Here is a 13,009-nt window from a genome sequence, read left to right as displayed (position 1 = left end):
CGGTTATTTTCCAATATTTGTTTTATGAACTATTAGTTGTAAAATTGATAACAAAAATGGTCTTTTACAATTTTTATATATATATATATATATATATATATGTGTATATATACACAAATATATCTGTAATACAAATGGAAAAAATGTAAGAAAATAACCAACAGACAAATAGTTTTTCTTCAATTCGCAGTTGAGAGAAAAAGCGGTCAAATCTCAAACACTTATCAAAGATGAATCCACACCAGTGCAATTTATGCTCATACTTTTTTAATGTATCACAATGAGCAAGAAACATACTTGATGAAATATTTTCAAAGGAGTATATTCAATTACCATCTACAATCAACTTAACTAGGACAACAAGGTTTTGTGACAAAAGTTTCTTTAAAAGTCTGAAGTTCCATGTGGTTGTATGTATGTTAGTTTCCATGTAATTTGGTACAGTTTGGAAATCTTCATCATATAATTACAGTAACAAAAAAGCTAACAAGACTACAGTATAGAAAAGACATCAAGAACAACATTTTTGGTTTAACTTGCTCTTTTTTGTACATTGCAAGGCTGTTTTTTTCTACCCTCGGATGGGCTGCCTGGAGCCACAGAGCCATGCTTATGAGGCTCGAAGGAGGAGTAATTCAAGGAAACAAAGAAAAACTAAAAGCATAAAAAAACATTGTGGCACCAGAAGTCACAAAAGGAACAGAGAGCTCCAAGTAACAGTTCATCTTTGAAGTTGGAGCAAATGGTTGTTTGGTTGTTTGTTTGGTTGTTAATTTTGGTTAATCCGCTTTTTTCGTGTAACTGCTTCTTTTAAGAATGACAGCTTTGAGAACCCATCCCCTCTCTCTGTTATTAATTTCACTTTTTATATAATCAACAGAGAGAGGGGTGAGCCGCCATTTGACTGGAGAGCTTAACTTGTCAACCAGAGACAAGCACAAGGAAATGAAACGGGTAGCAACATGAACTGGCAGAAATGAAGCAAGCGTGTCTGTCCATCCTGTCCTGAAATTTGGAAAATGTCCATCAAAGAGCAGAAGCAGAGGCAGAGCTGGAGAAAGAAATAGACAGACAGAAAGGAGAAGGAGGCAGCTGGAGCCACTTAAGTTCAGTTTCATCTAAGGACTTTCCTCTCAGTGTCACACATGTCCATTGGTTCCAGAGTCCATTCCCATTACAGAGTTGTCAGTAATCAAATAAGGAGGTGGTTTTAAAGCTGTTTTGAGCCTGCCTTTGGCTCCCATGCCCAGTTTTGGTGCGTCCACAGTCTCTCATGTCCTCCTAATGGGATCTCAAAAGTTTCCCAGAGTCCTTTTTTCATTTTTCATTCCTTCTTCATCTCAAAAACAAACAAAAAAAGTTGATGTCTTGTTTTAAATATATCTATATCTGTATACAGGTACACGTTCGTTTTCACAGTGGGCAAAAGATGACCTCTACAGCAAAACCTTGTCTTTATCTCTTTCTTTGTAAATGTCCATTAAAATCAAGTATTCCAATGTAAGTCAGTGGATCCAATTATCCACAATAGCATTTTGTGCCACAATAAAATATACACTTGTCTGGGGCACAACTTGGAACTTTTTTTCTTTTTCTTTTTGTTTCAACTGCATAAAGCTTTGGCCACATTCATAAATTCAATCAAAGTAAAAACTGCTCAGTGCTTCGGTAACGTTTCTGATCATTATCTTTAAATTTTGATTTTCTAAATTTCGGTTATTCATATTCCAGCTTTGTGGTTCAGTTTGTTTTGGTGTGTAACATACTTAAAAAGGCAAACAAGAAAAAATTGAATTGATGCTGGCTCTAATGAAACAGACAGACACACACACGCACACATACACACATACAAACTCACATACAGTCCATGCTGGCAGAATCTGATGTCGAGACCTCAACTTTGTCTTCCACATAAGAGCCTAAAAGATTACACTTTGGAAATAAGAGAGCAAACAGTATCTTCGAGACAATGAATATAAAGAACATTATCACACCATAAAGTGGCCAGGTCATATTTTTTGTTTTTGTTTCTTATTTCAGCAATTCAAATTAAAGTTAGTGTTAATTTATGATAATAAGTAATATACAGAAACTACAATACAAATACTTATAGGAAAATAACAATACATGTCTGACATTGTCTGAAAATGCAAAAAAATAAATCGAACATAATTAAGAAAACTGTACAACTTAAGAACTTTCCAAAACAAAGTACATGTGAACAGTATTTCAGGGAACTGGACTTTAGAGAAATAGCAAGCTTGCAGACCAATTTTCCTGACTTTCAACAGCATGCTGTAGTATTAACACCAAATAACATTGCTCTGCAAGACGAAGCACTTGAAACACACTTCTGAGATTGTGCCTTGTAATCATTAGGGCGAATATATTGACTATACAATAGTGGCCAAAAAGTAGTTTCAAAAACTAAATATGACTTCGTTGTGGTTTAGAAAATACAAGTTTTAGTTCATTGGATCATCAGTGAGAGGGTGAAAGGGTACCTATGCACATCTATTTCCATTGCAATACAATTAAGTGGGTGACTTCTTTGGACATGAAAGCATCTTTACTATTTGAAATCAAGGGACATCTTCAAAAATTCTCCTACTTTTTCCAGAAATAATGCTTTGGAATGAAGATATCCCTTAAAAACCTGTAATCTATTTGTGGAAGTGGCAACCTGTAGACACATGGGACAAATCACTAGTGGATTTTCCAGGAAGGGCGCATCGACACCACAGCAAAACAACCATCATTTCCCTCTGACACTAGTTGTATGTTGACTGACATAAATGTTACTAAACCTATGAGACGCATCAGTACCAGATGTAATATATACATTTTTTGGTAACCACTATTACTTGCTTTAACAAGTGAGCAACAACCTTGACTGGGTGGAGGGATTTTCAGCAATGTTCCATGCCAGCACAAAATGACATATGGAGGTCATGTTGTTCAACAACCAATGATGCAAAAATGTACAAAACAGTTTACAGTCACTTTAAAAAATAAGAAAAAAATAGATTGTGACAAAAGCAATTAAATGAAATAGGATCAGTCCTTGCTTAAGAAAAATCCATTGTGATATTTGGAATGCACTGTTCTTTACAAACGTTATAGATCATTGGCTTTAAACATGGGTCTGTTCAAAAACAAAATCGGCAAAATGTACTTTGGAACATATATTCACAGTCTTCAAAGTTCCGTTTTTGCAACAAGAAAAAAAAAAAGGTGTTGCAGAGGCAAGAAATTGGTTTATTGTTTGTTTTAGTTAAAGCTTAGCCAAAAGCTAAATGAGCATGCATCTAGTTATTTTATTTTATTTCAAAATTCTACATTAGCAGCAAAACGTATGTCCTTGAAGACCAGACCTTATACATTTTCTTAAAAAAATGGACATTTGAATGTGACAAAAAAAAGTCAAACAAAGATTAATAACCTCTATCTTACAAACTGCAATGGCTCTGTAACGGTGCTACTCCACAATGCAAGGACAAGGGCCCTTTTTGGTTTTTGGTATTTACGTAAAAAAGCCACCTGTTTGCAAAGAAGCAAAAACGGCAACTCTGATGCGTACGCCTTTATCTTTTAAAACTTTGTTTTATTTCTCTAAAAACAGCAACAAATTCTCAAGTATAAAGAAGCCTCTTTTCTCATATGTATGCACCAATGGTGAAAAGTGTTTAGTCTTTGGATTTTCTTTTTGTCTTAAAGCGTGAGAATTATTATTAGTATTCTTTTTTCATTTTCATTTATGACAACAACAATGTCAAAGTGAAAATAAAGACTGTAGCCACACTACATGAAGAAACAAAAGACCTGCTTTGTAGTGTACATATCTACAAACACAGGAGAGCAGAGAAAAATAAGTGCGAAGAGAGGAACAAGTTGAGTGAGAAATAGGAGTCAGACAGTGATAAGTGCACAAAGGTAACACACAAATTAAATTAAATTAAAAACTTTCAATATTTCACCCAGGATCTTTTTTGTGTTGGTTAGCACAATACCAATCTAAACCATAACATTTAAATAATTCTAAAAGAGGATCCTGCCTTGTCAGGAGGGGCATTTGGGTGAATGTTTCCCAAGAAGTTGAGAATAAGACAGAAACAAAGTTGAGATAAATTACCTGTCCATAATCTAGTCTATCGGAATGACCAAGACAACATCAAATGAAGCGTCTTAAAGTTGGACAATACAAAAGCTAAATGTACACAAAGTTTTTTTCAACCTACCATACTGTTTAAATTCATTTCCAATGCAACAATCTACTTAACACCAACAATGTTCATATCTATCATAAATACAGGAGGTTGTTTAAAAAAAAATCAAAATTCTTTTCATTGCCCGTTTTTATGCCTGCATTGCTCTCCTTGTCTGGGTATAATGGGATTGCGATTTCACCTCTTTAAAAGGATTTCCAATGTTAAAATCAGCAAATCATTTACCCTTTTTGAATGCCCAGAAACAATGCCATATTAAAATTTTTATTCAACTTAAAATGTACTGTTATTAAATGAAGTTATGAAAGAAAAAAAATGCTTATTTCCTGTCGGAAACAAAGGTTTAAAACACATATTTCTGTAACAAAAAAAACCCCTCTGTGAGCTGTTGACCTGAGAATAAAATAGACATTACATTATTCTTTTACTTTTGCAAGCCATTGGTATCTGAATGCTTAAATAGCAAGAAAACGGATAGACTATTCTCCCATACAGTACATACTGGCTTATTGTGACTGTGCTATTTATTAAGTAGAAATTATTACAAAACAAAGGGACAGCTTGTTGACTTGTTTTTCCTCAAAAGGGTTCTTGGGCCATTTGTCAACATTGAGGCAGTCCATTGCCATACAGTACAGCATTCCTCGACTATTACCCGAAACATAACTGCGGTGATCTTATTCTATTCTCATATATTAGTATGCATGTATTTCAGTTGAGTAAAACAAGAGAAAAGAAAAAAAAAGAAACAAAACGAAAACCAGCATGTTGATATGGGAAAACAATCCACTAACATTAACATTTTTGGTTACAAGCTTTGGAATTGCAGTTAGTCTTTACACATCTTTTTCTGAAATTGGTTTGTATACTTTTAATGTATTTTTAACATTGCTGCTTTTTGTGTTTTTTCCTTTTGTGGTTTTTTTTGTGGTTTTTTGTGTGTTTTTTTAAATATTGTCCATCACTGAAAGCTCTTTTACAATCTGATGGAGTCTGTTCCTACACTAGCAAGATTACTACTACAACTACTACTGTCTTTGACAAAGCCAGGCTGCTGCGGCTCCTCTGCCGTCCTGCTAAGCCTGTCTGCTGACTTCTGACTGCTGTCAGAGTCAGACTCGTCGGTAAAGACGTCTGTTGGTATCGAGGTCTGAACTCCTGAGGTGCTCAATGAACTTGAGGTAACCGTTGAAGGTGAGGACATTGGAGGAAAAGCGGAGGAAGAAGAGGAGAGACTGGCATTGGGCTTTCCAGCTAAAGCTCTGGAGAAAGGGGCCTGGGGCCATGGTTTGCCGGCAGCTGTGGTGTTGAGTGGGGTAGTTGAGGAGGAGCACAGGGAAGAGGAGACAGCAGAGAATGGCATGGTGGCTGATGTTGTTGGCGGGGGAGGAGGGCTGCTGATGGGATGACTGGCAGACTGCGAGGTAGATGCGGTGTTAGGATTGGGGAGGCAGGCTGAAGAGTGAGGTAATAAACTAGTAGCGTGCTCTTTGGCATTTCTGGCTGATCGCTTGATTGTTCTGTGTTTGTGCAATGCCGATTCCAGGTGTTGACTGAGTGCTTTCTCCCCATCCAATGTAGTGTCACAAGCCAGGCAGTCATAGAGACTTCCAGCCCCTGCACCTACGCCACCAGGGACACGCATCAACATATCTTGCAGGTTTGCCACAGGCTGACCGAAAAAACAGTTAGATTTAAGGTGGTTAATAGCCGATTCTTCCTTGGTGAAAACTATTTGACACTTGCGGCATGCCAGTTTACACTGCACCTTGGGGACGATGTACTGGTCTAGATGGAGGTCTACAGCTTTGCCATCCATCTCTTTCTGCTCAGAGGGTACTTTATTATGAGAGGATGAGGAAGAAGAAGAGGAAGTGGGGGGTTCCCTATGGTGTTTAGCCTTTTGCTGCTCTTTTTTCACTGGATCTTTGGCAGATTCTTTGCGATCCCCCAAGGGTTGAGAGGGAACTGGAGTTTGGCTCGCCTTGGGTTGCTGGATCTGCTGAAGCTGCTGCTGCTGCTGTTGCAGTGCATCCTGCAAGCTCTGCTGATATTGCTGGTAATGCTGCAGCAGGGATCCTGGAGACAGGCCCATCAGTGCTTGTGACAATGCTGGGTTGTAGGGGAAGAGACTTTCCATACCATACATAGGTTGCATGTAGCCCCCTTGAAGAGCTCCGGGGATCTGTGGGGAGTAATATGGGGAAAAGCCAGGCATGAAGTACGGCAGGAACTGGTTTGTGAGAAGGGCTGTAGGGTCTGATGCCAAAGCTGCCTGCAGCGCCTGAAGCTGGGCAGGGTCTACCACATACTCCATGCCAGGTGTGGGCATAGAGGTGGCAGGTACAGCTGGGTCTGGTTTCTCCTTCTTGGCGCTGGCAGCAGAAGTGGAAGGGGCAGGGGTGTTTCCAGTTGATGATGGGGTTGAGGACTTCTCTGTCTTTTCCTTTGACTTCTCCTTCTCTCTTACCCTCTCAGCATCACGTTCTTTGGGAGGCTCAGTTTGGGTGCCCGACTGGGCGGTTGAGGAAGTGGAGTTGGATGTGGAGGTGGGGCTTGAGTGGGAAGCAGACATGTTTGTCTGGGCTGGGCTGGACCTGGCAACAGACGATGTGGAGGGGGGCTTGTTGGGTAAGCCGGATGTGGGAAGGCTGGGTGAGGGAACACTGGCACCAGGCATGGTCAGGAGGTTTGTAGCTGAAATTTTTTCAAACACAGAGAAAAATGTAAAAGTTTATTTCTTTGATGCACAATTCATTTTGAAAGATAAGAAAATAATGAGATAACTTTTGTAATAATATACATACAGAAGAGGTTAATGGAAACGATAAGAATCGATCATGTAATCGTCATAAAGCCAAAGTCAGTCAGAGTGAGCCATTTCTTCCCTCTGTTGTGACATTAGTGGGCCTAGCAGTATTGACATTTAAAGGGATTCTGTACTTAGAGCTGTCAAAGATGGCAAAAGGCCATACTATTATGCTACACATTCTACAGTATTAGAGTGTAAATGACTACAAGTGACAGACTGGTTGATTGATTGATGAGAAGTATTGTGTTGTACTGTTATTACTAGGTTTCACATGTAAGTACAATATGTGATTACTGTAGGAAGTTTGCATTTCAGTTTTAAAACAGATCTGCAACTCTGTACCTCACAGTTTTGCTTTTATCCGAATGGATACATACCTGAATTAGATGAGTTAAAGCTGGAAAGAGAGGGGCTGCCAACCCCTGGCAAAAGGACAGGTGTGATGCCTTGCAGATTTGGATAAGCTGACTGTAGATTTAAAGCTTGCATTGCAGGGTTATCAAACAAACCCTGCTGCTGCATGGCCTGCTGCTGGGCCAGTCCCAACACTTCATTGGCCTTTTTAATGCGGTCCATCTCTTGCTGGGCCATCAGTTGGCGGACAGTGGCTGGATCAAAGTATTCTTTTTCCTTATCGATCTGGCTTCCAATGGTATCCTTCACCTTAGAGATGTGTTGTTGGGAGAAAATGTGATCACGAACCGAGAGGCGAGCACTGTACTTGACACCACACAAAGTGCATTCAGTCTTCAGGCCCTCATAAGATGTATGATTTATTCCAAAGTGCTTGGCCATGTTGAGCTTTGCCTTTTTCTCCTTGGCACGAGCATTTTGAAACCACACCTGAACCACTCTCTTTGGAAGTCCAATGTCATTGCCAAGTACCTCACATTCCAACATAGTGGGAGTCCTGTAGTCGATAAAGCAGGATTTCAAGAGTTTCAACTGGAGGTTCGACATCTGGGTTCGGAAGCGCTTTTGGCCAGGTCGATCTCCGCTGTCGATGCTCCTGGTACCTGAGGCTCCGGGACTTGGGGAGCAGGGATCTCCCATGCTTGATGTCTCACTGTGCTCAATTATATGTTCATTTTCATAGTCCTTAGCATAATAGCTTGTTGCAGGGCTTACCAGCCCAGAGGACATCTGGTCATCAGTTTCAAGGATGGGGGGTATGCCCCCAGACTTAGATAGGTAATCACCGCAATTTTGGCCGTGCTTTGCATCAGCACTGTCAAGATCAGCATTGGCCTCATCACCTGTGGTTGTGTCAGTGATGGCTGTATTCACAGAAGAGCAGTCATCGTTATCCAGTTTGCTGTGATCAAAGCTGAGGTTCACAGAGGACATAGTTGCGCTCTCAAAATCTTCCATTCCTTCAACTTTAATGGATGATGGACTCAGTAAAGCTCTGGGAGACAAATCCATGCCTTTGTTCACTGGTGACATAGATGAGCTTTGCCCATCAGTGTTTGTTGGGGCCAGTTGGGAGTAGCTTGATGTATCTAGAGCATCTATTTTTATTTGCATACCCTCCTGTTCAGGTAACATACCAGCAAGAGCTAAATTATATCCAGCACGTTTGGCTTCATGCCAATGACGAGATCGAATGTGTGCCTCTAGGGCAGTTTTTGCTTTAAAAAGAGCTCGACAAAAAGGGCACCTACGATGAGCTTGAGCTGGCCCAACTGCTCTAAACTGACCTTTTCTCTCTCTAGCTCTGGTATTTTGAAACCAGACTTGCACTACTCTTTTTTTTAATCCCACCTCATGAGCAATGTGGTCAAGCATTTTACGAGTAGGATTTGAATCTAACAAATACTTCTGGTAAAGAATCTCTAGCTGCTCAGGTGTGATGGTGGTTCTGAGCCGCTTGTCTCTCTGTGGTTCTTCCCCGCTATTTGTGCTGTCGTTCTCTCCTGGACTTGTGCCCGCTTTCTCCTCTAACTTCCTCTTCAGGGAGTTCATGGTGGAGGTGGGGGTTGACGGAGAGGTGGCAGAGCTGCTGGGAATCTGAGGCATTGCCCCAGAGAGTAGCTGACTTGCTAGTAGAGGATTGTTGGGATCAAATAGCATGAAAGACATATCAATTGGACGGTCTAGGAATTGAGGGTGGATGAATTGATTTTGCACAGAAAGGAAGTGTAATTGCTGGTGTTCCTGCCAATGCTCAAAGGAGGGAAAGCCAATCTTGCACTGCTCACACTGATACGGGATCATCTGTTGTGCAAGTTGTTGTGTGGCAGAGGACAGGTGTGCACTGAGGCTCACGTGAGGGCTTTCTGATGAGGCCTGGCTTGTCTGAGAGGCTGAGGGGCCACACTGCTGTTGTTGCTGAGAGAAGGATGGAGATGAATGTTTGATGGGCTTAGAACTATCTTGAATCTTCTCTTCTCTTTGGGATCTATGGTGTTGTGGTTCAGACTGGGGTGGATGAACAACTTCCTGCTTAATGGAGGTTTGGTGTTCTCGTGGATCAGCAGAAATAGCTGGTAACTGCTTGGGTTTCTCATCATAGATGGTTGAAGTCGATGCTGGTGAGGCCTCCTCTTTCTCAGTGGATGGGAGGTGTGAGAACGCTGAAGTGGAGGGTGGAAGTGGGCAGAGACTTGAAGAGGAGGGCAGTGGGGTGTGACAGGAAGAACCAGAGGGAGTATAAAATTCGTTATAATCCAGTGAATCCTCATTTTGGCTGTCATACTGACCATCCTCATCTTCATCTTTGTAACACAGCTTCTTTTGATGTTTTATTAGATCAAATATACGCTGGAAAACCAGACTGCATTTCTTGCACTGGTAGTTCAAATTTGAAGTGCGGATATAGCGATCGTTTGACAATTCACGTCTTTCGCCTTCTTTTGCCCCTTCACCCTGGTTTTCATAATTTTTCCTGGCCTTCTGGCGAGCATTTTGGAACCACACAACAATAACACGAGTGGGGAGGCCTAGTAGGTTGGAGAGCTGTTCAAATTCATCGTCTTTAGGATAAGCATTGGCGTCAAAGAAGTCTTGTAGCACTCTTAGCTGGTAGTCAGTAAATCTGGTCCTGGATGATCTCTTACTTCCATAGTATTCTTGTTTCTGAGGTTCAGGGGAAGGAGGTTTTGAGTCAACCTTTATGTCCTCTAAAGTTGTTGTTGGTGGGTTATTGAAATTGTATGGTGAGTCTTTGTTGCGCTGTCGCTCTTTAAAAAGAGTGTTTCTGAACCAGTGCTTGATGACTTTTTGTGGTAGTCCTGACTTGTCTGCCATCTCTTTAATCTGATCCTCATTTGGCGAATTGTTGATATCAAAGTACTGTCGCAGCACCCTAAGCTGGTCATCTGTGATGCGTGTCCGTGGCCTCTTGTTCTGTTGCTGCTGCTGTAGCATGGCTGGAGTAAGCTGTTGTTGATAGAGCTGGGCCAGGTCTGATGCCAGGTTTGGATCAATAGATTGTAGGTGAGGCTGCAAGGCCTGGAGAGACATGCTCTGCATCATGAGCGGCGAGAAGAGGGGCAAATCCATTGGTATGGGAATTTGTGCCATTTGAATTTGCGGCTGTGGTGTAGATACTGTTGGAGGTGTGAGTGAGGCAGCAGAGACAGGAATATTTGGTGTGGGAGCTCTTTGGGGTGGAGGAGGTGGAGGTGGAGGAGGAGCCTGTGGAGGAGCAGGAGCAGCCTCTGGTGTAGGTGGTCTCAGTGGATAGAGTTTATCATACTGTTCTCTGTATTCCTTGGCAAATCTCTCAAGGGATCGAAATGGAAAGAAAGCCTGGTGGATATGCTCCTGGTGACTCTTTAGAATCAGTATGTTTGAAAACAGCTTCCCACAGGCTTCACATTCCAGTTTCTCTAATCCCTCAATGGGGTCAACCACTCTTGTTATCCCACCTGGACCACTTGATCCTGTAGGTTCAGCTGTCTTTTTCTGAGCTTTCTGTTTGTTTTCATTGTACTGAATTACTAACTCAAACCCAAAATTTTCCAGTAAGGCTTTGGTTGCATTTCCTCGAGCATCTGAAGCAATTCTTGGTGGAGGCAAGCCAGTATCATGGTTTATGTTTATTGAAATATGCTGAATGTCCTTTTTTTCTCTTGGCTTACTGTCTGTAGAATCTTTGTGAAGATATTCCTCATTTTTGTCACTTTTGCTCTTCTCTCTTTGTAGCTCTCGATCTTTCTCATTCTGAGAGGAGAGCAGTCTCTGCTTTTTTTCAGCCTGCTGGAGAAGAGCTGCACTCTGCTGCAGCAATGCCATCTGCCCCTGAGCCTGCTGCTGCTGCTGCTGCTGCTGCTGCTGCTGTTGCTGCTGTTGCTGCTGCTGCTGTTGATGCTGCTGCTGAAAATGGTGATGCATCAATTGCTGCTGCAAGCAACTCTGCTGAGCCTGCTGGGCCGAGTTTTTTAGATCTTCCAGCAGTGATGAGGTGGATGATCCTGCAAGGCCAAGTGCTGAGGCATTGATGTTGATCTCCGGGTTCAGCTGAAATTCTGCTCCAGGGATGTAGAAAGGGAATAGCAACTGCTGCTGTTGCAGGGGGAGAAGTGCATCAGCTGTCATTGGGAAGTGCTGCAGAAGTGCTGGGTTGAACAGCTGTGATTGCAAAATAGCAGCCTGCTGCTGAAGCTCTTGTTGAAGCTGGGCTTGAGCTTGAGCCTGAGCCAATTGCTGTTGCTGCTGATGCTGTTGTTGTTGTTGTTGTTGCTGCTGCTGATGTTGCTGCTGTTGTAGCCCTCTAGCAGACAGCGTGTCAGAATATTTTGACTTTTTGACTTCATGGTTCTCAGATGCTAAGGAACGGCAGCTCACTGAAGAATTGCCCAGGCTTTCAATGCTGTGAGTCTGGCTCATATGGTTTCCTCCATGAATACTCTGACCTGTTTGAGGCCCAGAAGAACTGTTGTTTGTAGAGCTAGTAGTTGAGTTGCTAGCTGGGCTTGGATTAGATGTTGAAGTGCTGATGCTGGACCCCCCGCCACTTAAACCAGTAGCACTTGCAGAGCTAGGGATCCCTCCTGCTGCTTCAAGTTTGGCTGCCCTAGCTTTGGTCTGGTGTAGAACAGAGCGCATGTGGATCTCCAGAGTAGAACTCTGGCTATATGCCACATTACAAGTGCTGCACTTGAATGGCTTGTTGTCAGGGCTGCTGGTAGGCTCAGGCTGGCCAGTAGTGGACTCCTGAAGAGCCCTCTTCACCTTGTGCAGGTGGGAGACAGAGTTATAGTGGACCAGAAGAATGTTCTTCTGTGTAAAAGACTCTTTGCATACAGTGCACTTGAAAGGACGAGATGGATCCAAGAACTTCTCCATGGTAAAGTTGGGGCCCTTTCTGAATGGCAAAGCACGTTTAGGTTCAGATCCACACTCCTCTTGCAGTGAACCAGAGTCACTGCCTGTTGGGCTTTGTTTTTCCTCTGGGTCACTTTCATCACCCTCTTTATCATCTTCTCCCAGGCTTCCATGCTCTTCTCCAAGGGATGGGTCCCCCATTACCATAATTTCACCATTCACCAATAAGCCCCCATACAGCTGCTGGATATCAGCTTCACTCAGCTCCAGGTGGCTGGATTCTAAATGTTTCTTCAAGGCCTGTAGTGTTCTGAAGCTTCGCTGGCAGAGGCAACACATGGTGGCTGCCCTTATCACATGGTACTGTGAATGGAGCTGTAGTTTCTCCACAGTCTTGAAGGCCAGGCTGCATTGGTTACAACGGTATTTGTAGACATGGCGGTCTGACACAGGCAACTGGGGCCTTTTGTTGTGAACTTCATTGAAGTGCAACTGGAGGGAGTTGGAGGACTTGAACACTTGATTACAGCCTTTCTTCCAGCACAAGAATCCTGTTGCATCAGCCCTCTCCGACTGTTGATCTTCCAGAGGGGACTTACGAGCTTCAGCTATTTCTGTAGCGATTGACACTTTCTTCTCTGGGTCAGCATCTGATGCATCTGTGAATACATTAACCAAAAGAAGAGAGCAATTCATTAAG

General features: G+C 42.3%; 1 protein-coding gene across 1 annotated transcript in view; it reads right to left on the bottom strand.

Annotated features, from left to right (window-relative positions):
• Positions 1-245: 245 nt before the first annotated feature.
• zfhx3b (zinc finger homeobox 3b) overlaps positions 246-13,009 on the bottom strand; it is an 89,977-nt gene continuing 77,213 nt past the window's right edge. Inside the window, exons 9-10 of the mRNA XM_056412684.1 lie at positions 7,416-12,968; positions 246-6,923 (exon numbers count right to left, since the gene is read on the bottom strand). Coding sequence (XP_056268659.1) covers positions 5,203-6,923; positions 7,416-12,968 — 7,274 coding nt within the window. The 3' untranslated portion in view covers positions 246-5,202. The remainder of the gene's footprint in view (positions 6,924-7,415; positions 12,969-13,009) is intronic.

Source organism: Pseudoliparis swirei, chromosome 4, assembly GCF_029220125.1.
Source record: "Pseudoliparis swirei isolate HS2019 ecotype Mariana Trench chromosome 4, NWPU_hadal_v1, whole genome shotgun sequence".
In the NCBI taxonomy this organism is placed as follows: domain Eukaryota; kingdom Metazoa; phylum Chordata; class Actinopteri; order Perciformes; family Liparidae; genus Pseudoliparis; species Pseudoliparis swirei.
The sequence above is the reverse complement of the archived record's forward strand: the minus strand, read 5'-3'. Positions and strand labels throughout refer to the sequence as shown.